Below are 24292 nucleotides of genomic sequence, written 5' to 3'. Positions count from 1 at the left end.
AAAAAAGTAAATAACTAAAAATAAAGAATAAAATCTAAATAAACAGACTTAAGTCTAGATGCCCCTAATAGTAAAAGTTCACAAAAAGTTAACGGAGCTCCTGTAGTTTTCCCAGCTCTCCTCTTTGTGGCAGAGACCCCTGTATATTCTGGGCAGGGTTGGTGGTTTGATAATATGTGACCATGCTGTTCCGTGTGAGGGTCTGATTCTGCCCTCACAAAGCTTCTCCCGCCTAGGTCCCACTGGATCCAACACAACCGCTTGCACCTGTCTGAAGGTAGAATTTGGCTGGGAGGTTATTATCAGCATATCATTCAATCCATCTGCATGGGATTGACATTGTGATGACGATGTCTTCAGACAGCTTCTGTCCTCGGACACAGTGGCCCCTTGAAATGTGGGATTAGTTTAATGCATCAACAATGGCCTCAGTGCTTCACTGTCTATCTGCTGGGAATCTGCTCTCCTGCCAGGTGTGTGAATGGTCCATATCCCCTGTGTGTGTGATGGCAGGGGTCTCTCTGGGTGTCATCTGCCGTTACTTATTTGTAGTACAGCAGTTCTCCGAGGCCGTAATTAGAAGCTCTCTGCCCAACTTTCAAAGGACGAATAGGTCTCATTGTAAAGAGTTTCCACCCAAACTTTGAAATGCGCAGATCTCGATTCAGTACGTACAAATTATACCTCACTTGGGATAGAGCGAGCCCTCTGCCGGAGCCAGCCCAGGCAGTGACAAGGGCTGTTTCTCTGAGTATGGGTTGAGATACCTGTCAGTTAAATGACAGATCCCAAGAGCAATACCCACTCCCAGGAGTGTCCTAGAGGTTTGTAACACTCCTCTGACAGCAGATCGGTCTCATTCACTTCCAGGTTAGCAGGCAGTGATTTATTCATAGGCATGTCCATAGTGCTCATGGGGACCAAGCTCAGACATTTGTGGCTCTCGCTTCACGCACATACACCCCACGTGAGGTTGGGGGTATCAAGATCCCCATCTTGCTGACAGGGGAACTGAGGGTGCAAAAGGAATCTAAAGAGCACCTAGGTCTCCTGAGATCCAAGCTGGTGCCCTAGCCACAAGTCCCTGGTCCGGGTGTGTGCTTTGGGTAGCAGACATGCCGTGGGATGTGTGGCTGGTTGTTTGCATTCTCAGACAGGGAAATGGGTCAGTTTTCATTTTTCTAATTTCTTCCAGGCCAGAATTGATGGCCATCTTTGCCCTGAGCGTGTCCCCGCCCCCAAGCCCTGTGGGTGAGGAGCCCAATGGAATAGAAACGGGTTCTTCCAAAATGTGACAGGAGGCTGCCATTCCAGGACTAGTACTCTGCCTCTCACTCCAGTGACAGGCAGCCTCCGGGTTGGAGCATCACTGCTGCTTAATTGAGGCCTTGCCTACTTTAGAAAGTTGAACCAGTTTTTAAACTGATTTAGTTCAACTGGTGCAAACGCCTGTGTGGATGCCCCATCTCACTTTCAGAAGGGCTTACTGCAATTTAGCGTAGACTGATTCCCAGCCAGCTTAACCTAAACCAAAACAACAGAGGCCAAACAAGTTTGCACCAGTTGAACGAAAGCACTTTAAATACACCCCTTATAGTAAACCGGGGCAAATTTTTCCTGCAGACACATTTGGAGGTCTCATCTACTCACAGGCCAGGTCTACACTACGGACCTATATCAGTCTATCCATGTCATTCAGGGGTGTGAAAAATCCACATCCCTGAGCAACGTAGTTATACTGACCTAACCCCCCCACCCCAGTGTAGAGAGCGCTATGTCTCCTGCTCACAAAGCTACCACCTCTTGGGGAGGTGGACTAACTCCACAGACAGGAGAAGCTCTCCCATCAGCACAGTAGCGTCTTCACTAACTGTACATGAAGAAAAGCCAACGGACTTGCACCATTTTAACGAAACTGGTTTATTTAAACAGATGCAAACCCTTGTGTGGGCACTTTTTTTTATTGGTTTAATTCTGTCCCTCATCTTCTTAAACCAAACTGCAATAAGCCATTCTTAGTCTGAAAACAAAATGTCCACAAAGTCTTTTGCACCAATTTAACTGAAGAAGTTTAAATTACGCCCTATGTTAAACCAGTGCAACCCTGTGTATACCCGAGCCCCACAGTCTACTTTGTACCCAGTGTTCCCAGAAAACCCAGGCCAGGAGCTGGCGGACGTTCTCGTAGCATGCACAAAGCCAGTAGCAAGCTGCACTTAGATAATGGACAGAACTCTGCTCACGGCTCATTCATTAAAGGCTGAGCTGTAAATGCCTGTGTGGTTAGTACTGACGATGTGAGTAAAGTTACCAAAAGGGTTCATTAGAGCAAGGCGGGCAACATCTGGAGGTGGAATTCCCAGCCTGGGGAGACGCACCCACGCTAGCTCTGTCCCAGCTCTCTCACTACAAATAGAAGTGTAGCTGCTACGGCGTGTGTAGTGGGGCAGGCCAGCCTCCCAAATACACAGCTAGGGGTTCTGATGGGCCTGAGCTTGTCCCCTCCCATGACCACAGCTACCCTGCTGTGTTTAGCATGCTCACTTTATCAGAGCTGCGAGCAACGTCTCCAGCTGCTGTGTAGACAAACCCGCAGACACTAGATGGAGGAGATAGAACATCACTGGGGGAGAAGTAGGCAAGCGTGCCCTGCATTCCCATCATGAAATCATGTGGCCCCAATCCTTTGGGCGCTTTGTGTGCAAAGCTCCCGCCAATGTCCATAGGACTCCTGGGCTCAGAGAGCTCCCAGGTCAGACCCCTGGTATGAACCTCCTGCATCCTTCCTCCAAAAGGCAGGGCCGTGAGAAAGGCCACATCTCTCCCAGGAATATGCGGGGCTCAGCCCTGCGTCTCCCAGCACCAGGGCCATCCTTAGGCATAGGCAGCATACACAGCTGTGTAGGGCACCCAAAAATTTGTCTAACCTCCCCCCACCTTTTCCTATCCCTGTTCTGACCCTTCCTGCAGGCTCCCACCACAGCTGGCTGCTGCAGCCTGGTGAGTCTTCCTCTGGAGGGGATCTAGTACTGAAAAGTGAAAAAGCCTCCAGCCTGCCAGACCTATTAGCTCAACATTGAAACTGTTAAGGAGCCATTCAAGTGGTAGTGAAGCCATTTGCCAACCCCCAGGTACATACTGTCAGTTTCTGAACAGGACCTTAGTTTAAAATTTCTTTTAAAATATTTCATTAGCGTGTTACTGAAGATTATAAATTCACATCTCTAAAAAATCCTTGCATAGATTTTTAGAAGCACAATCTGAGGATTCATCTTTAGCCTTAAATGCTTGAACCTTCAGACATATAGTTTTTTAAATAAATCCTTCAAAAGACCACCCTTACCTAAAATACACATGCCAGCCCAGGCTGCCATCAGGCATAGGGGCACCAGTTTAATAATACTATATAGGGCCCCATAAATCCTAAGGACAGCCCTGCCCGACACTCTAAGAGGGCAGCTTCTCCCTAGCTGTGAATGCTGCAAAAACAGACTTAGACACAACAGAATCAGTCCAGCTGAATCATTTGCTCTTCTCATGTGAGTTTATTGCTGGAATTGACGCTGGCTTTACAGCTCTGGAGAAAGCTTTGGGGGAGCCAATCTACAATCCTCCACGCCATTCCAATAAGCTTCACCTCTGACTGACAGAGGCTGCCTCTATGGACAGGGAGGGCAACTTCCGGGCCCGCTCCTCCCCATCCTCTCTGCTGAGATTCCCCATTGTCTCACAAGAATCAGGGCTGAGCCATCCAAATCCTTTACCCACGTGAATGGTAATGCTCACATCACTTTCCCTCCCCTCCCCTGCTGCAGGTATTCAGGAGGCAGTGCACAATTAGGAAAAACGGTTCAAAACAGGTCTCTCTTTCAGCTGGCTGCAATGGGCCAGATCTTCAGCTGGTGTAAATGGGTATAACTGTAATGGCTCTCTGCTCATTTCTGACAGCTCAGGACTGAGCCTGATGAGTCAATTTTCAGGCAGGATTTTCACGGACAGTTCATAGTGCATCTAATGAGAGGAGTGTAGAGAAAAAGAAACATTGATTTGAACTGCTACAGAGCCCTCACTTACCACTAAAAGCCTCTGTAATGAGGGTGGAATGGCTGCAGTGCAGGAACCAAGAATAGGCTATTTGTGACTCACTCTTCGTGTGCCATTAGCACAGGACACGTGAAGAACTAATGCTGAGAAAATGCCACCTTGTCATGTTCCCATCAGATGGTTAATGATTGTTTTAATGGTTAGTTACAGGGCCTGGAAGCAGCCATGCCATGGAACTGAACACATCCAGCTGGCCCCACCATGGCAGCTTCCAACTGGACCATGCCCCACCCCTCCACCTTCATCCTCCTCGGCATCCCAGGGCTGGAGGCGGCGCACGTTTGGATCTCCATCCCCTTCTGCTCCGTCTACCTTCTGTCCCTACTGGGGAATGGCCTCCTCCTGGCTGTTATCAAGACTGAGCCGAGCCTCCATGAGCCCATGTATCTTTTCCTTTCCATGCTGGCATTCGCCGACCTGGTCATCTCCACCACCACCCTGCCCAAAACCCTCTGCATTTTCTGGTTCAGGGACCACACAATTCATACCAACGGTTGCCTGGCCCAGATTTTTTTGATTCACTCAATTACTTGCATGGAGTCTGGGTTTATGTTGGCCATGGCTTTTGATCGCTATGTCGCTATCTGTAACCCGCTGCGACACTCAGCCGTCCTGACCAATCGGGCTGTAGCCAAGATAGGGCTGGTCATTGTGATGAGGGGGGCCGTGTTACTGGTCCCACACCCATTGCTGCTGAAACAGCTCCGGTACTGCAAGACCAATGTCATTTCTCACACCTATTGTGAGTTCATGGCACTGGTGAAACTGGCCTGTGAGGACACGACAGTCATGAGTGCCTATAGTCTGGCCGTATCGTTTTTCGCCGGGGGATTAGATTTGATCCTCATCGTCCTGTCCTACATCCTGATTCTCCAGGCAGTCTTCAGACTCCCCTCCAAGGAGGCTCGGCGCAAGTCCCTTGGCACCTGCAGTGCCCACGTCTGCGCCATGCTGGTTTTTTACACCCCAGCGAGCTTCACCTATTTCTCCCACCGCTTCGGCCATGTGGAGCCCCATGTTCACATCCTCATCGCCAACATGTACTTGCTCTTCCCTCCCATGATGAACCCCATCATCTACGGGGTGAGAACCCCGGGGATCCGGCAGAGGGCGCTCCACATCTTGGGCATCAAAATAGACTGAAGGCTCATGGGACAGGTCAGCGGCTGGGGAGCAAGGTCTGTGCAGGCGACGTCAGGACCAGCAAGGCCTGTCATTCAGATGGCTTGGTCACTCCCGGCTGTAGAAACCCACCTCAGCTTTGCTGAGCAGCAGGGCTAATAAACACACTTGTCTGGGTCTGCACTCCAGCACGGCATCGACTTTGCACTGCTCTAGTTCGGTGGTTCTCAAAGCCAGTCCACCGCTTGTTCAGGGAAAGCCTGTGCCGGGCCAAACTGGTTTGTTTACCTGCTGCATCCGCAGGTTCGGCCGATCGCGGCTCCCACTGGCTGCTCTAGAGCATTGTTTTCACTCGCCATTTCCACCCAGGCAAGCGAGATCAGAGCCTCATTGTGCGAGGTGCTGTGTGACATATAGCAAGAGACCATCCCCGACCCATGTGCTTCAATCCAAACAGACCAACTGTGGGTAAGGCAGGGTTGAGGTAACCCCACATCACAGGTGTGGGATGAGGACCAGGGAGCCCAAGGACTTGCCCAACATCACACAGGGAGTCTAAGACAGCCAGCAATTGCTTCAGGGCAGCAGCCAACCTCTCCTCATTGGAGGTGAGGAGAAATGGTCCCCTGGAGGCAGGTTAAACCCAGCTGCCCCATGCAGGGGATCTTGAATCTGATCTGGTCATTGTCAGACAGAGGAGATTGGACTAGACTGGACCCCAGCCTGAGCCAGTGAACCCAGATCTAAGCCCCGGTCCAGAGCCTTAACCACAAGGCCAGGCCCCCGATCTACCACATGGCAAACTCATACCCAGCTGAATGCCTCTCCCCCCGTCACGCACCCTCTCATGCCCAGCCGGCTGCCCTGCTCCCCCTCTCAGAATCTTTTACATGTTCCCAGGCCAGAAGGAACCTCTCTATCTCATCTGACTCCCTGCCTATGGGTACTCAGAGAGGCCTGGGAAGAGGTAGGAGGGGTTCTCACTACAGCAAAGCACTTTGGGAAGTCAACTATGACCGGGCCTTGGCAGAGGCTGTGATGTTGCACTCATTATTGTTTAATGAAAATATGCTAATGAGTGTGAGTATAATGTAACTGGAATATGCTTCATGCAAAAGGTCTCTTGTAATGTATCATTACAAAGCTTATAATCTACTCAATGTGGTCATTCTATTTGTATAAATGTATCACTCTTGTATCTGAAACTAGAAATATGAAATATAACTCTGAGGTCCTATTGTAATTATGCAAATTTTGGGCCATTAATTGTGGTTTGGAATCATGATGGCTCCCATATGAGGACAATTGACTGTGGATGGCTCTGTTTGCAGGCAGGCTGCCCTGTGAGGCAGGCTGGGAGGAATGAAGGCTTGGGGTCTTGCAGTGACATGTGACCATGTCACCTGGTACGGAAATCCATCTTAAACCTGGGGCTTTTCCATTTAGAAGGAGGGGTGGGGACAGAGAGACAAAAGCTTCCCGCTTTGTGCCAAAGCTATATAAAGTGGTGGAACATAATAAAGGCGGCGGCAATGATGAGAAATCCCCTGGCTACCACCTGAGCTGAAACAAGGACTGTACCGGGGAAAGGACTGGGCCCAGACTAGAAAGGAGTCTAGTTTCTAAAAGAGGCTTATTGGAACATCTCTGAGGGTGAGATTTACCTGCATTTAGTTTCCTACACTTAGACTTGTGTGTTTTTGTTTTATTTTGCTTGGTAATTTACTTTGTTCCATCTAAAAGAACAGGAGTACTTGTGGCACCTTAGAGACTAACAAATTTATTTGAGCATAAGCTTTCATGGGCAACAGCCCACTTCATTGGATTCATAGAATGGAACATATAGTAAGAAGATAGATAGATAGATAGATAGATAGATAGATAGATAGATAGATCTATATCAGAGAAGGTGGAAATTGACATAAAAACTGTGAGAGGCTAATTAATTAAGATGAGCTATTATCAGCAGGAAAAAAAAACCTGTTGTAGTGATAATCAAGATGGCCCATTTAGACAGTTGACAAGAAGCTCATCTTAATTAATTAGCCTCTTACAGTTTGTATGGCAAGTTCCACCTTCTCTTTATGTATATGTATATCTTCTTTCTATATGTTCTGTGGTGGAAAAAAATAACCACGTGTTGTGTTTGGATCAGAACCAAGCCCGAGGCTCCTTTATTGATTACAAGCGCAGGGGGGTAACAGCTCTAAGTAGCTGCCCCCCGATGCAAAGTGCACAGAGCTTTTTAAAGCTTAAAACCACAGACAAATTACACATACTTTCGTCTTAATTACCTTATTTGGAATATAGCAAAACAAGCTTTTCCTGTTATTGACAGGGGTTCTTTTGCGGTTATCATTTCTTAAGCTGTGCTGCTGCAATTGCCTTACAATGGAACTTTCCACACTCTTTTCTTATGCTTCATATCCACAGTTAGCTTGACCAAAGTTTTAGGCCTACTTGGGAAGTTTAGGCCTACTTGGGTCCACTGACTTTTTCCTCCACATTCCCCCCCCCTTTTATTTTTTTGGATTGGGCCTAAACTTTCATAGCCACGAGCCCGTTAATTAGTTTTCTTTTTGTTCTTTTGTTCTTCTGCCCAAACTGTGTTACACATTTTATTTACAATCATTAGTGCCACCTGCTTCCTTGCGCCGAGGTTGGCAGGTCTAGGGCTGGACAGGCAATGATAAATACATGTATTACAGCAACAATAACATAACCCTATGCTAAACAGCAGTAAAAGCAACAACATTCCCATGGTGATAATGTGATGTGGTTGGGATTGGTGTATAGCTTTAGTTACAAAACACAATACATTAGTCTGGGTACACAAAGTAGACATTTTATAGGCAGTATAAAAGGTTGTGGGTTTTTTTTTTTTTTTTTGGCTTGATATACATTTTGGAGCATATGAATTTGTCCCTGTAATTTGGAAATTTTTTGAACTTTTGGTAGGATTGAGAGCAAATTTTGGAATCGGTTAGGCACTAAGGTAGTACAGTTAAAGGGTATTTGGGACCTAAGGGCTAATTATAGATTTTTATCCGCAGGCCAATAAATGATATGATTGCCTGTGGCTGTGGCAAGATTAAAATGTGCGTCATTCAAGCTAGTGGTCTTACCATGCACACAGCTAGTATTAGCTTGGAAAAGTAGATGTCCTGTAAGGGTAGTCCCATGTTCCATACTGTCAAGGTTCCTTCCCCACTCTGAACGCTAGGGTACAGATGTGGGGACCTGCATGAAAATCTCCTAAGCTTATCTTTACCAGCTTAGGTTAAAACTTCCCCAAGATACAAAATATTCCACCCTTTGTCCTTGGATTGGCCGCTACCACCACCAAACAAATACTGGTTACTGGGGAAGAGCTGTTTGGAAATGTCTTTCCCCCCAAAATACTTCCCAAAACCTTGCACCCCACTTCCTGGGGAAGGTTTGGTAAAAAGCCTCACCAATTTGCCTAGGTGACTACAGACCCAGACCCTTGGATCTTAAGAACAATGAACAATCCTCCCAACACTTACCCCCCCCCCCCCCGTTTCCTGGGAAATGTTGGATAAAAAGCCTCACCAATTTGCATAGGTGACCACATACCCAAACCCTTGGATCTGAGAACAATGAAAAAGCATTCAGTTTTCTTACAAGAAGACTTTTAATAGAAATAGGAGTAAATAGAAGTAAAGAAATCCCCTCTGTAAAATCAGGATAGTAGATCCCTTACAGGGTAATGAGATTCAAAACATAGAGAATCCCTCTAGGCAAAAACTTAAGTTACAAAAAAGATACACAGAAATAGTTATTCTATTCAGCACAATTCTTTTCTCAGCCGTTTAAAGAAATCATAATCTAACGCATACCTAGCTAGATTACTTACTAAAAGTTCTAAGACTCCATTCCTGGTCTATCCCCGGCAAAGGCAGCATAAAGACAGACCCACCGACCCTTTGTTTCTCTCCCTCCTCCCAGCTTTTGAAAGTATCTTGTCTCCTCATTGGTCATTTTGGTCAGGTGCCAGCGAGGTTACCTTTAGCTTCTTAACCCTTTACAGGCGAGAGGAGCTTTCCCCTGGCCAGGAGGGATTTTAAAGGGGTTTACCCTTCCCTTTATATTTATGACACATACCCTTCCAACAAATGCCGTCTTGAGCTGTGACAACTTTTCCTGGCTTCAGTTTATGTACACACTGAAGCTGTGGGGTTCTAGCGGCCAGAGTGTCCATTGATTTCCTATTTTTATTCAGATATTGGGCGTTATTTCAGGAGCACTGACTATAAATTGGGCAGGCATACCAGGTGGTATAACTTTCCAAATGTCTTGGTGAATTTCCCAATTTTACATGCCTCCTTTCCATGGACCCAGCAGGATTCGGTATGTGGAAGCCCACATCCCTCCAACTGGCCTGTATGCTTGGAAGAAACACTGCAAATGTCTACATTTTCAACCAGAGGATCTTTAAGTGTGTCTTCCTGGCCACAGATCAGATGGTACTCCCGAGATGGCTGTAAGGGCAGAGGGCCATGCCTGATGCTCAAGATCCCTCTGAATGGCCGTGAGCTGGTCATTCAGAAAATCCTGAACCTTTGAACAAGCCTGATCCCACCGCAATGCCTTTTCAGCCCCAGAGATGCTAAGCACCATATCTGTTACAAGCTTCTGGGTTATTGCACGAAGTGTGGAAATAATATGTAATTTACCTACTCCCGCTTGTGTCTGGGTCAATTGTGCTCCAGTAATAAGGACTGTGGCTTTTTCTAAGTGCCCCAATTTTTTTTCTCATGTTCTTGACTTTTATGGATATCCCAGATTGCCGCTATGCTATTTGCACCATTTCATAGGTGTTCAGCCAAGTCCCTTTTCTTTCTTGGGGAAACTTAGGCCCTTTGCTGTGCTAACCTGATGTCAGCCCCTTTAGAGCAATTTGGATATGCAGAGGTAATTTAAAAACTAGATAAGGGTAGTGTACATTTTACAGTTTTTAGTGTAGCATTAATTACAGTCCATTGAAACTTTAACCCATCTCTTCTTGATGAAGCATTGGACCACATGTGCTGGCTAGACACCTTCACAAAAAGGCAGAGAGGCATTAGCATCAATGGCATCAGAAGGGGTCTATTACAATAGGGTACAGGTTAAATTAACAGTTACTGGGATAATTTTAGTACAGGCAAAATTTCCGGTGGCAGAACAAACTTTTTGGGTATACGTTTGATTATTTACTAGTGAGGCTACTGATTGGTTAAGATCTAGAAAAATATTACTTTTCCATCCCCATCCTAAGTTTGTGAAGAAGGAGAGGCTGAGGAATATTAAAAGTTCTATTTTTAGGTAGTGTTGGCTAGCTTTTGCAAGCTATTTTTAAAGATTTCATAGTCTTAATTCACTTAGGTGTCCGGCAATGAGGCAGCAAGGGAGAGGTTACTAGCACAATCACCTTGCTTGGTTGGAGGCTTTATTATGACCTCAAGTGGAGAGGTTGTTTTCTTCAGGTGGAGAGGTTGTGCCTTTAAAGGCACGGTGGGTCTGTCAGCGGACAAAGGAGAGGTTACCAGCTTTTTACCTTGTCCTTCACTCCTGCTGTTGAGAAGGAGCAACAACGCCAGAAGGAAAGATAGACTGGTCATCAGTCAGAGAGCCATTACAGTGAGAAACATGGGCAGGTAGTCATTTCTTAGCACTTCACAACGGTGTTGATAATTAACAGGTCTTGATAAGGGTCTGTCATAAATATAAAGGGAAGGGTAAAACCCCTTTAAAATCCCTCCTGGCCAGAGGAAAAATCCTCTCACCTGTAAAGGGTTAAGAAGCTAAAGGTAACCTCGCTGGCACCTGACCAAAATGACCAATGAGGAGACAAGATACTTTCAAAAGCTGGGAGGAGGGAGAAAAACAAAGGGTCTGTGTCTGTCTGTATGCTGCTTTTGCCGGAAACAGAACAGGAATGGAGTCTTAGAACTTTTAGTAAGTGATATAGCTAAGTATGTGTTAGATTATGATTTCTTTAAATGACTGAGAAAATAGCTGTGCTGAATAGAATGAATATTCCTGTCTGTGTGTCTTTTTTGTAACTTAAGGTTTTGCCGAGAGGGATTCTCTATGTTTTGAATCTAATTACCCTGTAAGGTATTCACCATCCTGATTTTACAGAGGTGATTCTTTTCTTTTTACTTCTATTAAAAGTCTTCTTGTAAGGAAACTGAATGCTTTTTCATTGTTCTAAGGTCCAAGGATTTGGGTCTGTGGTCACCTATGCAAATTGGTGAGGATTTTTACCAAACCTTCCCCAGGAAGTGGGGTGCAAGGGTTGGGAGGATTTTGGGGGGAAAGATGTGTCCAAACTACGTTTCCCAGTAAACCCAGTTAAAGTTTGGTGGTGGCAGTGGAAATCCAATGGCAAAGGGTAAAATTAATTTGTACCTTGGGGAAGTTTTAACCTAAGCTGGTAAAAGTAAGCTTAGGAGGTTTTCATGCAGGTCCTCACATCTGTACCCTAGAGTTCAGAGTGGGGAAGGAACCTTGACAGGGTCTTTGAGCATGGGGCCGGCGTGGTTTCTTGCTGATGGATCTTTATGTAGATCCAGTCTTCTGGTTTCAGCGAGTTGCAGAGCTGCTGTATATAAAAAGACCTAACACATTTTGTTAGTGCCTGACAATAAATAAGCACTGTGTCATCCATTAAATGACTGTCCGTTTGAGCCAGGGCCAGTGGGGGCGCAGCCCGTAGTCGCATCGGGTACCCTGTTAGAATTTCATGAGGGCTGGGTCCAGTGTTTCAATTGAGAGTGGCCCTCATATTCATTAATGCTACTGGGAGGGCATTTGGCCACTTTAAATTCGTTTTAGCACAGATCTTGGCCAGTATATTTTTTAAAAATTTCATTTGGACGTTTTACTGTCCCGGTAGACTGCGGATGGTGGGGGCAGTGGAGATTGTGTTGGATCTGTAAAGATGCACATAACTTGTTATAATTTGTCCAGTAACATTAGGTCCACTATTACTGTTGCTACTCACAGGTGTGCCAAATTGTGATACAAAATCCTTAAAGTTTTACAACAGTTTTGGCATCTGCCTTTTTACAGGGAAAGGCCTTAACCCAGTTGGAAAATACATCAACTAAAGCTAACACACTTATAATTAAAACATTTAGACATTTAAATAAAATTAATTTGAATATTTACAAAAGGTCCCCAGGAAGGGGGATGTGCTGCCTGTCTAACCTTGGCAGCTTTACCAACACTGTGTTGCTGGCAGATTACACACTGTTGGCAGCATTGCTTAAAATATTCCTTTCTTTACAAATACCCTTGCTGACTGCAGGCAAAACTGAGGAATTACTCCCCATATTTTCCTGTATTTGTTTTATAGGCAGGTCAGGTTTCAATGGCTTCTATTTTTTTTTATTATTTAGGTGATTTGCATTAACACAGACATTCTTGGATTGCTTTTGGATTCAAAGTTATCAGCTGCTTAGAGACTTTGTCTTAAAAGGACACAATTAACTTCTAAATTTTAACTTCTGCTTTTAAGCACACATTGATTTGAAAAGGAAAAAACACAACCCATTTTGGTTCCCCTTTGGCAAAGCGACCGTTGATTACACAGAGCCACCTTAAGACCTAGTGCAGGGCACTGACTACAGCTTCTATCTGCTATTTGTTAGCAAAACAGATTTAAAATCTTTTCCCATTTTCCTGGCTTTGACTGCCCTGCCGCAGCCACAGCTTTGGTCTTTATTTAAAAACATTTTAAATCTTGTAAAGCATTAAGTCACCTTAAGGATTAAATGCTAAATACCAAAATTAAACAACACTAGTTTCTTTTGTTTGGCAAAAGTATTTTTTTTGGGGGGGGGGGGTTTACAATTTTAAAACAACACCAATTTATTTTAAACTTATAAAACAAAGATTGTACACACCAGGAGTGTTTTTTTAGCTAATTTGCCTAACCGGTTCATAGTTAAATGATTTTACTTAAATAACCCTTTGCCTGGATTATTTACAGAAATTCTTCCAGAGAAATGTGCCCTTTCTTCAAAGGAATGGCTGCAAATAAACCAAGAATTTTCTTTTCATAACACCTTCTTTTAACATTTGTACAGAGTTTCACTGCTTAACTTCCCCCAGTAACTACAGAGTTAACCTCTCACTTTCTTTCTTTTAACTTTCTCAAACTGCGGTTGCCTGCGTGTCTGGGCCTGATCCCTTTTTTTTTTTTTTTTGGCATTATTTTTTTTCATGGGCACAGGCATTGTTTCACTACCAATTTAGCAAGGAGGGGGGCTTTTTGACTAAACCCCCCTTTCATTTATTTATACACACCTAGTTACATACACATGCATTTATTCCTCATATCTAGATGCATCTTATTTAACAATAACCTTAATTCTTTTATGTTTGGACTTAATACAACCTTTTCCTTATTTGAGGCAGAAACAACCCCTCAGCACTGGTGCTTTGTAGGAAAGGATGGTAGCAGGGCTAGGGACAATGGGAAAGGTAGGGAGTACAGCAGCATTAACAGCACGGTAAAATGGGGGAGTTACACTCACTGACCGTAGGAATAATGACTCCTTGCTGAATGCATGAGGTAAGAACAGGTTGGATTTTCCCTTGGCCTGTTTTGATAGAGGGTACTGCTGCACCTCGGGAAGGGGTCTTGCTGGGTTTAGGCAAATCTTAACTGGTTGGGCCGACCCAATGCACCCAACCTGGTTGGCATGATGGGCTCACAAGGCTTACAAGGAGGGAGAGACCTTAGCCAGCTGGTAAAAGTAAGCTTAGGAGGTTTTCATGCAGGTCCCCACATCTGTACCCTAGAGTTCAGAGTGGGGAAGGAACCTTGACATGGTGGCAGAGTGGTGGGATTAACCTGAAATCCTTTTGAGATCAATTTGAGATTTTTTGAACCAGAAAAACATATTTTAAAAAGGAAATATTTTTTTTTCCTTTGGGGCTGCTGGAAAGGAGGTCCAACTGAAAGCAGCTAGTTTTTTCTCTGCTTTGGGGCCAGAGCAGAGACAAAAGGGGATTATCTTTGTGAATTGCAGGTTTTCTTTGCCTGGAGGCAGACTACTTAACCTCCTGCAGGGAAATTCACAGTCTTCACAAACCTGAGGTTTTTTTTTCCCCCTAAAAGTAAATAAGGGGGTGTTCTACCCATTTGCCTGGAGACAAAAGTGGCAGGGTTGGGTTTTTTTTTTTTTTTAGGATTTTGATTTTTTTTTACAAGGAGCACAGGTTTGAAAAGGATTTTTTTTTTCCTTTGGGGCTGCTGGAAAGCAGGTTTCCAAGTAGTTGGAGGTTTTTGCTTTTATTTGGGGCCAGAGCAGAGACAAAGGGAATTGTCTTTTTCTGTAGGCTGACAATCACTATCAGAGAATAGGTATCCTATTCCAGCACAGCAAAATTTTACAAGCCAAGTTTTGTTTGTTTTATTTCTAAACCTCAGGTGTAAAATTAGTTAAAAACAGAGAGGTTAGGATGACAGACTCCACGGCTCAACAAAAGCTGGAATTAGCCAGATCTCAGGCTGATGAAAAACAAAAGGAACATGAAAGACAGATAGAACTCATGCGGATGGAGAAGGAGGTACAGGAGGCTGCCCACAGGAGGGAAATGGAGGCAAGAATGTGGAGGAGGAGAAGGAAAAAGAGAGGAAGCATGAACTGGAGATAGAGAAGGTAAAGGCTCAGCAGAATATACCAACAAACCCTAGCACTCCTTCTCCAGGTACCACTTCCCATCCCAGAAAGTTCCCCAACTACAAGGCAGGCGATGATACGGAGGCCTTCTTAGAAAACTTCGAAAGGGCCTGCCTTGGGTACAGCATCTCTACCGACCAATACATGGTAGAACTGAGGCCGCAGCTTAGTGGACCCTTAGCTGAGGTGGCGGCTGAAATGCCTAAAGAACACATGAACAAGTATGAACTGTTTAAATCCAAGGCGAGAGTCAGAATGGGGATAACACCCGAGCATTCTCGTCGGAGGTTCAGAGACCTAAGGTGGAAATCAGACGTGTCATTTACCCAACATGCCTACCACATTGTGAAACATTGGGATGCCTGGATATCAGGAGCAAGTGTTGAATCTCCAGTAAATTTGCCCTTCCTAATGCAAATGGAACAATTCTTAGAGGGTGTTCCTGAGGAAATAGAAAGATACATCCTAGATGGGAAGCCCAAAACTGTAATCGAGGCAGGAGAGATTGGAGCCAGATGGGTGGAGGTGGCAGAGAAGAAGAAAACTGATTGTAGTTGGAGCGGAGACCAGAAGGGACAACCCCAGACCACACCCTATTACCGGGGGCCACCCAAGGCCCCACCTACCTCCCAAAGAACCCTCCAGACCCCTTATCATCCCACCACCCCCTTCTCCAGCAACCCACCTTGCCCCAGTGACCCGTCAGCTGGACGATGTTTTAAATGTAACAAGCTGGGGCATGTAAAGGCCAACTGCCCCAAGAACCGCAACAGATTACAGTTCATTGCACTGGAATCACACCAGAGGTCCGCAGGCCCAGATACCTCCCAGATACCCTTGGAGCGGAGGGAAACTGTGAGTGTGGGTGGGAAGAAGGTCACCATGTGGAGAGACACCAGAGCGCAAGTGTCAGGTATCCATGCTTCCTTAGTGGACCCCAATTTAATCAACCCAGAGATCCAAGTGAAGATTCAACCCTTCAAGTCCAGCTCTTTCAATTTGCCTACAGCCAAGTTGCCTGTCCAGTACCAGGGCTGGTCAGGAATGTGGACTTTTGCAGTCTATGATGATTATTCCATCCCCATGCTGTTGGGGGAAGACTTGGCCAATCATGTGAAGTGGGTCAAGAGGGTGGGAATGGTCACCGGCAGCCAGGCTAAACAAGCCGTGAGGCCTAGCTCTGTTCCGGAAACTTCTATCAGGACCCGGACTCCAGGCCAATGTCTGCAACAGCAGTAGTGGATCCAGTCCCAGAGACCCAGACGGAACCAGTCCCAGGCCCAGAACCAGCGGAACAACCAGCACCAGACCCATTGTCAGCACTGAATCCAGTACTTGCAACCTCAACACCAGAGGGCCCCACCGAACCTGAACCGGCAGCAGCCCATAACCCTACACAAGAGGCTCAGCTGGAGCCTGAACCCCAACAGAGTGTCCCAGCGGAGAGCTGTTCACAGTCAATGGAAACAGCCCCATCCCGTACATCGCTTTCAGAGGATCCAAGCATAGGTCCACAATCCAATGAGGATCTGATGTCTGCAGCATCAAGGGAACAGTTCCAGACCGAAAAGGAAACAGATGAAAGCCTCCAGAGAGCTTGGACAGTGGCACGGAGCAACCCACCGCCTCTCAGCTCTTCTAATCGATCCAGAGACAGTTGGTAGTTCCAACTAAATACCGGGCGAAGCTCTTGAGCTTAGCCCACGATCATCCTAGTGGCCATGCTGGGGTGAACAGGACCAAAGACCATTTGGGGGGGTCATTCCACTGGGAGGGAATGGGCAAGGATGTTTCTACCTATATCCGGTCTTGTGACGTATGCCAAAGAGTGGGAAAACCCCAAGACCAGGTCAAAGCCCCTCTCCAGCCACTCCCCACCATTGAAGTTCCATTTCAGCGAGTAGCTGTGAATATTCTGGGTCCTTTTCCAAAAAAGACACCCAGAGGAAAGCAGTACATACTGACTTTCATGGATTTTGCCACCCGATGGCCGGAAGCAGTAGCTCCAAGCAACCCCAGGGCTAAAAGTGTGTGCCAGGCACTAGCAGACATTTTTGCCAGGGTAGGTTGGCTCTCCGACATCCTCACAGATGCAGGGACTAATTTCCTGGCAGGAACTATGGAAAACCTTTGGGAAGCTCATGGGGTAAATCGCTTGGTTGCCACTCCTTACCACCGTCAAACAAATGGCATGGTGGAGAAATTTAATACAACTTTAGGGGCCATGATACGTAAATTCGTAAATGAGCACTCCAATGATTGGGACCTAGTGTTGCAGCAGTTGCTCTTTGCCTACAGAGCTGTACCACACCCCAGATTAGGGTTTTCACCATTTGAACTTGTATATGGCCGCGAGGTTAAGGGGCCACTACAGTTGGTGAAGCAGCAATGGGAGGGATTTATACCTTCTCCAGGAACTAACATTCTGGACTTTGTAACCAACCTACAAAACACCCTCCAAAACTCTTTAGCCCTTGCTAAAGAAAACCTACAGGATACTCAAAAAGAGCAAAAAGCCTGGTATGATAAACATGCCAGAGAACGTTCCTTCAAAGTAGGGGACCAGGTCATGGTCTTAAAGGCGCTCCAGGCCCATAAAATGGAAGCGTCATGGGAAGGGCCATTCGCGGTCCAGGGGCGCCTGGGAGCTGTTAATTATCTCATAGCATTCCCCACCTCCAACCGAAAGCCTAAGGTGTACCATATTAATTCTCCAAAGCCCTTTTATTCCAGAGAATTAAAGGTTTGTCAGTTTACAGCCCAGGGAGGAGACGACGCTGAGTGGCCTGAAGGTGTCTACTACGAAGGGAAAAGTGCTGGTGGTGTGGAAGAGGTGAACCTCTCCATGACCCTTGGGCATATGCAGCAACAGCAGATCAAGGAGCTGTGCACTAGCTACACGCCTACGTTCTCAGCCACCCCAGGGCTGACTGAACGGGCATACCACTCTATTGACACAGGTAATGCTCACCCAATTAAAGTCCAACCTTACCGGGTGTCTCCTCAAGCTAAAACTGCTATAGACCGGGAGATCCAGGATATGTTACAGATGGGGGTAATCCGCCCCTCTGGAAGTGCATGGGCATCCCCAGTGGTTCTAGTTCCCAAACTAGATGGGGAGATACATTTTTGCGTGGACTACTGTAAGCTAAATGCTGTAACTCGCCCAGACAGCTATCCAATGCCACACACAAATGAACTATTAGAGAAACTGGGACAGGCCCAGTTCATCTCTACCTTGGACTTAACCAAGGGGTACTGGCAGGTACCACTAGATGAATCCACCAAGGAGAGGTCAGCCTTCACCACACATCTCGGGCTGTATGAATTTAATGTACTCCCTTTCGGGCTGCGAAATGCACCCGCCACCTTCCAAAGATTTGTCGATGGTCTCCTAGCAGGATTAGGAGAATATGCAGTCGCCTACCTTGACGATGTGGCCATCTTTTCAGATTCCTGGGCAGACCACCTGGAACATCTACAAAAAGTCCTTGAGCACATAAGGGAGGCAGGACTAACTGTTAAGGCTAAGAAGTGTCAAATAGGCCTAAACAGAGTGACTTACCTTGGACACCAGGTGGGTCAAGGAACTATCAGCCCCCTACAGGCCAAAGTGGATGCTATCCAAAAGTGGCCTGTCCCAAAGTCAAAGAAACAGGTTCAATCCTTCTTAGGCTTGCCTGGTTATTACAGACGATTTGTACCGCAATACAGCCAAATCGCCGCCCCACTGACAGACCTAACCAAAAAGAAACAGCCAGATGCCATTCAGTGGACTGAAAAGTGTCAGAAGGCCTTTAACCAGCTTAAAGCGACACTCATGTCTGACCCTGTACTAAGGGCCCCAGACTTTGACAAACCGTTCCTAGTAACCACAGATGCGTCCGAGCGTGGTGTGGGAGCAGTTTTAATGCAGAAAGGACCTGATCAAGAATTCCACCCTGTTGTGTTTCTCAGCAAGAAGCTATCTGCGAGGGAAAGCAACTGGTCAGTCAGTGAAAAAGAATGTTACGCCATTGTCTACGCCCTGGAAAAGCTACGCCCATATGTTTGGGGACGGTGTTTCCACCTGCAAACCGACCATGCTGCACTACAGTGGCTTCATACGGCCACGGGAAATAACAAAAAACTTCTTCGGTGGAGTTTAGCACTCCAAGATTTTGATTTTGACATCCAACACATCTCAGGAGCTTCTAACAAAGTGGCTGATGCACTCTCCTGTGAAAGTTTCCCAGAATCAACTGGTTAAAATCGTCCTTGAGATGTGGAAAATATTGTTAGTCTTTATGTACGTTGTAGTCTATTTAGAGGTGCATGTGTCTTATTAACTCTGTTTTTCCTAGAGCTCCAGGAAGAAATCCCAGCCAGCGTTTCACCCTAGCTGAGATTTGGGGGGCGTGTCATAAATATAAAGGGAAGGGTAAACCCCTTTAAAATCCCTCCTGGCCAGAGGAAAAATCCTCTCACCTGTAAAGGGTTAAGAAGCTAAAGGTAACCTCGCTGGCACCTGACCAAAATGACCAATGAGGAGACAAGATACTTTCAAAAGCTGGGAGGAGGGAGAAAAACAAAGGGTATGTGTCTGTCTGTGTGATGCTTTTGCCAGAGACAGAACAGGAATGGAGTCTTAGAATGTAGTAGGTAATCTAGCTAGGTATGTGTTAGATTATGATTTCTTTAAATGGCTGAGAAAATAGCTGTGCTGAATAGAATGAATATTCCTGTCTGTGTGTCTTTTTTGTAACTTAAGGTTTTGCCTAGAGGGATTCTCTATGTTTTGAATCTAATTACTCTGTAAGGTATTCACCATCCTGATTTTACAGAGGTGATTCTTTTCTTTTTACTTCTATTAAAAGTCTTCTTGTAAGGAAACTGAATGCTTTTTCATTGTCCTTAGATCCAAGGGTTTGAGTCTGTGGTCACCTATGCAAATTGGTGAGGATTTTTACCAAAACTTCCCCAGGAAGTGGGGTGCCAGGGTTGGGAGGATTTTGGGGGGAAAGATGTGTCCAAACTACATTTCCCAGTAAACCCAGTTAAAGTTTGGTGGTGGCAGTGGAAATCCAATGGCAAAGGGTAAAATTAATTTGTACCTTGGGGAAGTTTTAACCTAAGCTGGTAAAAGTAAGCTTAGGAGTTTTTCATGCAGGTCCCCACATCTGTACCCTAGAGTTCAGAGTGGGGAAGGAACCTTGACAGTCCTTTACTAGCTGGAGATGGTAATACTGTTCATAATGATGCAGAAAGGGCAAAAATATTCAATCAACCTTTCTGTGCTGTAATTAGAAAGGAGCAGGATGATGCATTGAGATCACATGAAAGTATTTCTAGTCCACTCGTAACTATGGATTATGGTAAACAGCACCAACCAGGGATTAATATTTTTAAATAATCAGACACAGATTTCTCACATGCGAAGAGGCCTAAAAGAGTTGTCTGAGGAGACTTCTGACCCACTGATCCTAATTTTTAATAAATATTGGAATATGGGGGATATCTAGAAGACTGATAGAGAGCTAATGTTATACCAGCATTCAAAAAGGGATGACTTGGGTATTAAACACCCGTTAGCTTGATATCAGTCTTGGGCATAATAATGGAAATGTGGATAGGGAATTTAGTCAATAAAGAATTAAAGGGTAGAACTACAGTTCATGCCAATGAATAAGATTTGATGGAAAATAAGACATGTCAAACAGGCGTGATTTGTTTTTTTAGGTGATAACAAATGTCGTTGATAAAGGTAACTGGTGAGATGGAAGAGACTTCGACCATTGCAAGTTGTTTGACCTAGTACTACACGGCATTCAAATTAACAAACTAATGCTAGACAGGTTTCAGAGTAACAGCCGTGTTAGTCTGTATTCGCAAGAAGAAAAGGAGGACTTGTGGCACCTTAGAGACTAACCAATTTATTTGAGCATAAGCTTTCGTGAGCTACAGCTCACTTCATCGGATGCATACTGTGGAAACTGCAGAAGACTTCATGAAATCTTATGCTCAAATAAATTGGTTAGTCTCTAAGGTGCCACAAGTACTCCTTTTCTTAATGCGAGACAGTATCACTACAGCACTCATTAGATGGAGTGAGACTGGCTAACAGATAGATCTCAGAAAGGAGATGTCCATGGGGAATCTTCATGAAACAAGGGTTTTTTTAGTGGTTCACAAAGGTCCTTAAGCACCTAACTCCCACAGATTTGAGGCTCTAGGAGCCCAGCTGATCAGCTGCAGAGAGAAGCCTATTTCTATGTGGGATTGCCAGCTGTAAGCCCTCTCCTGGAGCGAGGTACCTAGGACAGGGCAGTGCTTTCTCCTGAGAGACCCAAGAGAGACGTGGGAGACCCAGATCCAAAATCTCTGCTCTACCTGATTTGAAGCAGGGACTTAAACACAGGTTTCCCATATCCCACCTGAATGCTCTGGACTCCAGAAAAATGGTTATTCTGGATGGGACACTCAGTGTGGCTGGCTGGAGCTGTTCCACTTTGTACCAATAAACTTTCATTGGAGCAGGGATTTGAATCTGCATCTCCCACATTCCCGGTGAGGGCGTTAAATCACTGGGCTACAGAATATTCTGGAAATGCACAAACACAGATACACATGCAAACACACATACAATCCCATGTGCACACACATACACATCGATCAATGTGCACACACATGTATAAGCACACACACGCACATGCACATGCGCGCACACACACACACACACACACGCACAGGTGTCAGGGTTCCCTCCCCACTCTTAACTCTGGGTTACAGATGTGAGGACCCACATGAAAGACCCCCTAAGATTATATTCCACCAGCTTAGGTTAAAAACTTCCCCAAAGCACAAATTCCTTCCCTTGTGCTTGGATGGTACTGCTGCCACCACCAAGTGATTTAGACCCTTCACCCGCTTTCCTGGGGAGGCTTGAGAATAATATACCAACCAGTTGCCTTTAATAAAAGTACAGACCAGACTCTTGGGTTTTTAGGACACTAAAATCAATCAGGTTCTTAAAAGAAGAATTTTATTATAAAGAAAAAAGTAAAAGAAGCACCTCTGTAAAATCATGATGGAAGGTAATTTTACATGGTAATAAAAAAGATTTATAACAAAGAGGATTCTCCTCTAGGCTTGACTTCAAAGTTACAAAAACAGGAATAAACCTCTGTCTTAGCATAGGGAAAATTCACAAGCTAAAACAAAAGATAAGATAATGCATTTCCTTACTATTGCTTACAGGTTCTGTAATTTTAGATGTATCATTTCAGTAGGAGCTGGGTTACCTGCTTGGTATCTCTCTTTGTCCTAAGAGGGAACAAAACAAAGAGCACAAAACAAAACCTCTCCCCACCCCCAGATTTGAAAGTATCTTCTTTCCCCATTGGTCCTTCTGGTCAGGTGCCATCTAAGTTAATTGACCTGATTAACCCCTTACAGGTAAAGGAGGGATTTTATACTACTCTTAGCTGTATGTTTATGACAGGAGGCGAGCGAGAACCAGCCATTGAGAGCTGGCTGCACCAGACACACAGCTGGGAGCACGTGGCTCTCCGTTAGCTTTTGTTACTCTGCTTTAGTTCTAATCACGCCTCCATTCTTCGAGTGCAGACTGTGCCTCCATCTTACAAATTCCCAAGAGAACCCCTGGTACCAGGGAGGAGACCAGAGAAGAGGCCAAAGATAGCAGGGCTGTGGTGAAGGAAGGAAGGAGCCATCCTGGAGATGGAACAACTGAAAGACCCAAAGGAGTTGAAAGTCTTCAAGCTTTGCCTATTCTAGAACTTTTGTCTGTAAAACTTTAGTTGGTCGGGGTGTGAAAAACAAAAAAAGTTCCACGGACAAAAGCACCAGTGTGGACAGCGTCATGTCAGCGGGAGACAGAGTTCCTGCTGCTCATTGGGGGTGGTTTAATTATCCCAGCAGGAAAACACTTACTCGGATGTGGGCTGAAACCGCATCCTAAAGAGGCTGTATCGTGGCTGCCAACCCTTCAAAATGCTTTGCTCTGCCCACCAGCATTGCCTGTCTTGCTTGTTGTCAGCTTCAGGCACCTGTTCCATCCTGGTGAAAGTGGTGTGGTCGTGCGGAAAGGAGAGCCAGAGCTCAGTGTCACCTGCATACGGCTGGCGTTTGAGTCCATGTTGTGTGACCAGTTCCCATCATGGCTGCATGGAGATTTGGAAAGGCCCCAGAGAGGAAACTGATCCTTCTGGGACTCAACCAGGGATGGGTCTAATGCTGGAGGTGCAGTTTCCCGTCACCACTAATTGGTTGTGTCCCTCCAAGGATTCAGACCATTTTAGTGCATACCTCTAGACTTCTGCTGCCTCTTAGGTGAGACACCAGTATCTCATTGTCAACAGTGTCAAATAATGTAAAGTCCAGGAGAATGAACATGGATGTCTGACCTCCATCAATTGACAGGAAGAGATTGTCCATCGGTGCCTCTAAACAGGCGAAGTGGATAGCAGTTGCTAGAAAGGAGAAATTATAAAATATTGAAAATGGATAAGGGAAGCAAAAGACACCGGAGACAAATCCGTGGCTGGCAGGGCTTAGGAAATAAGGAGAATATTTTTAAATATATTAGAAACAAAGGAAATCCTAAGAGTGGCATAGATTTTTACTAGATGGGGATGGTAACACTGTTCATAATGATGCAGAAAGGGCAAAAATGTTCAATAAACCTTTCTGTGCTGTATTTGGAAAGAAGCAGGATGCTGCACTCAGATCACATGAACTTCTTTTCAGTCCACTGGTAAGTATGAAGGATGGTAAATAGCACCGACCAGGGATCAGTATTTTTAAATCAGCATTCCCTGATATAACGTGTCCAAGGAGTCCTAAAAATGTTGTCTGAGGAGATCTCTGCACCGGTAAAATTCATTTCTAATAAATATTGGAACACCAGGGATATCCCAGAAGACTGATAGACTTCTAATGCTATAACAGTATTCAAAAAGGGATGACTTAGATATTAAAAGCTGGTTAGCTTGACATCAATCCTGGGCCTACTAATGGAAAAACACATTTAGAAAATAAGGAATTGAAGGAGAACCACAGTTCATGCTTTTTTTAGGGAATAACAAATGTGGGTGATAAAGGGAACTGGGGAGACAGAATAGATTTAGACCATTGCAAGCTGTTTGGCATAGTACCACATGACATTCAGATTAACAAACTAGACGTAGCCAGTGTCACAAGAGCACTCATTAGATGGAGTGAGAACTGACTAACTGATAGATCTTGTGGGGAGTTATCTCTAGGTTTCATCAAGTCGGTCTGGTAAAATGCTGGAAGAGACAATCTGTGATGCACATGGAAAACCCCAAAACCGCAGGGTTGAAGGTGTTCACTGACAAAAAAGC

General features: G+C 45.3%; 1 protein-coding gene across 1 annotated transcript; it reads left to right on the top strand.

The window, feature by feature from the left end:
- The first annotated feature begins 4305 nt into the window (after window positions 1-4305).
- LOC102932028 (olfactory receptor 52K2) lies at window positions 4306-5247 on the top strand. Its single transcript, XM_007070780.2, has one exon. The coding sequence runs from the start codon at window positions 4306-4308 to the stop codon at window positions 5245-5247; it is 942 nt and encodes a 313-aa protein (XP_007070842.2).
- Window positions 5248-24292: the final 19045 nt, after the last annotated feature.

The sequence above is a fragment of the Chelonia mydas genome, chromosome 1, assembly GCF_015237465.2.
Source record: "Chelonia mydas isolate rCheMyd1 chromosome 1, rCheMyd1.pri.v2, whole genome shotgun sequence".
In the NCBI taxonomy this organism is placed as follows: Eukaryota; Metazoa; Chordata; order Testudines; family Cheloniidae; genus Chelonia; species Chelonia mydas.
Note: the sequence above shows the minus strand (reverse complement) of the source record. Positions and strands in the feature narration are given on the sequence as shown.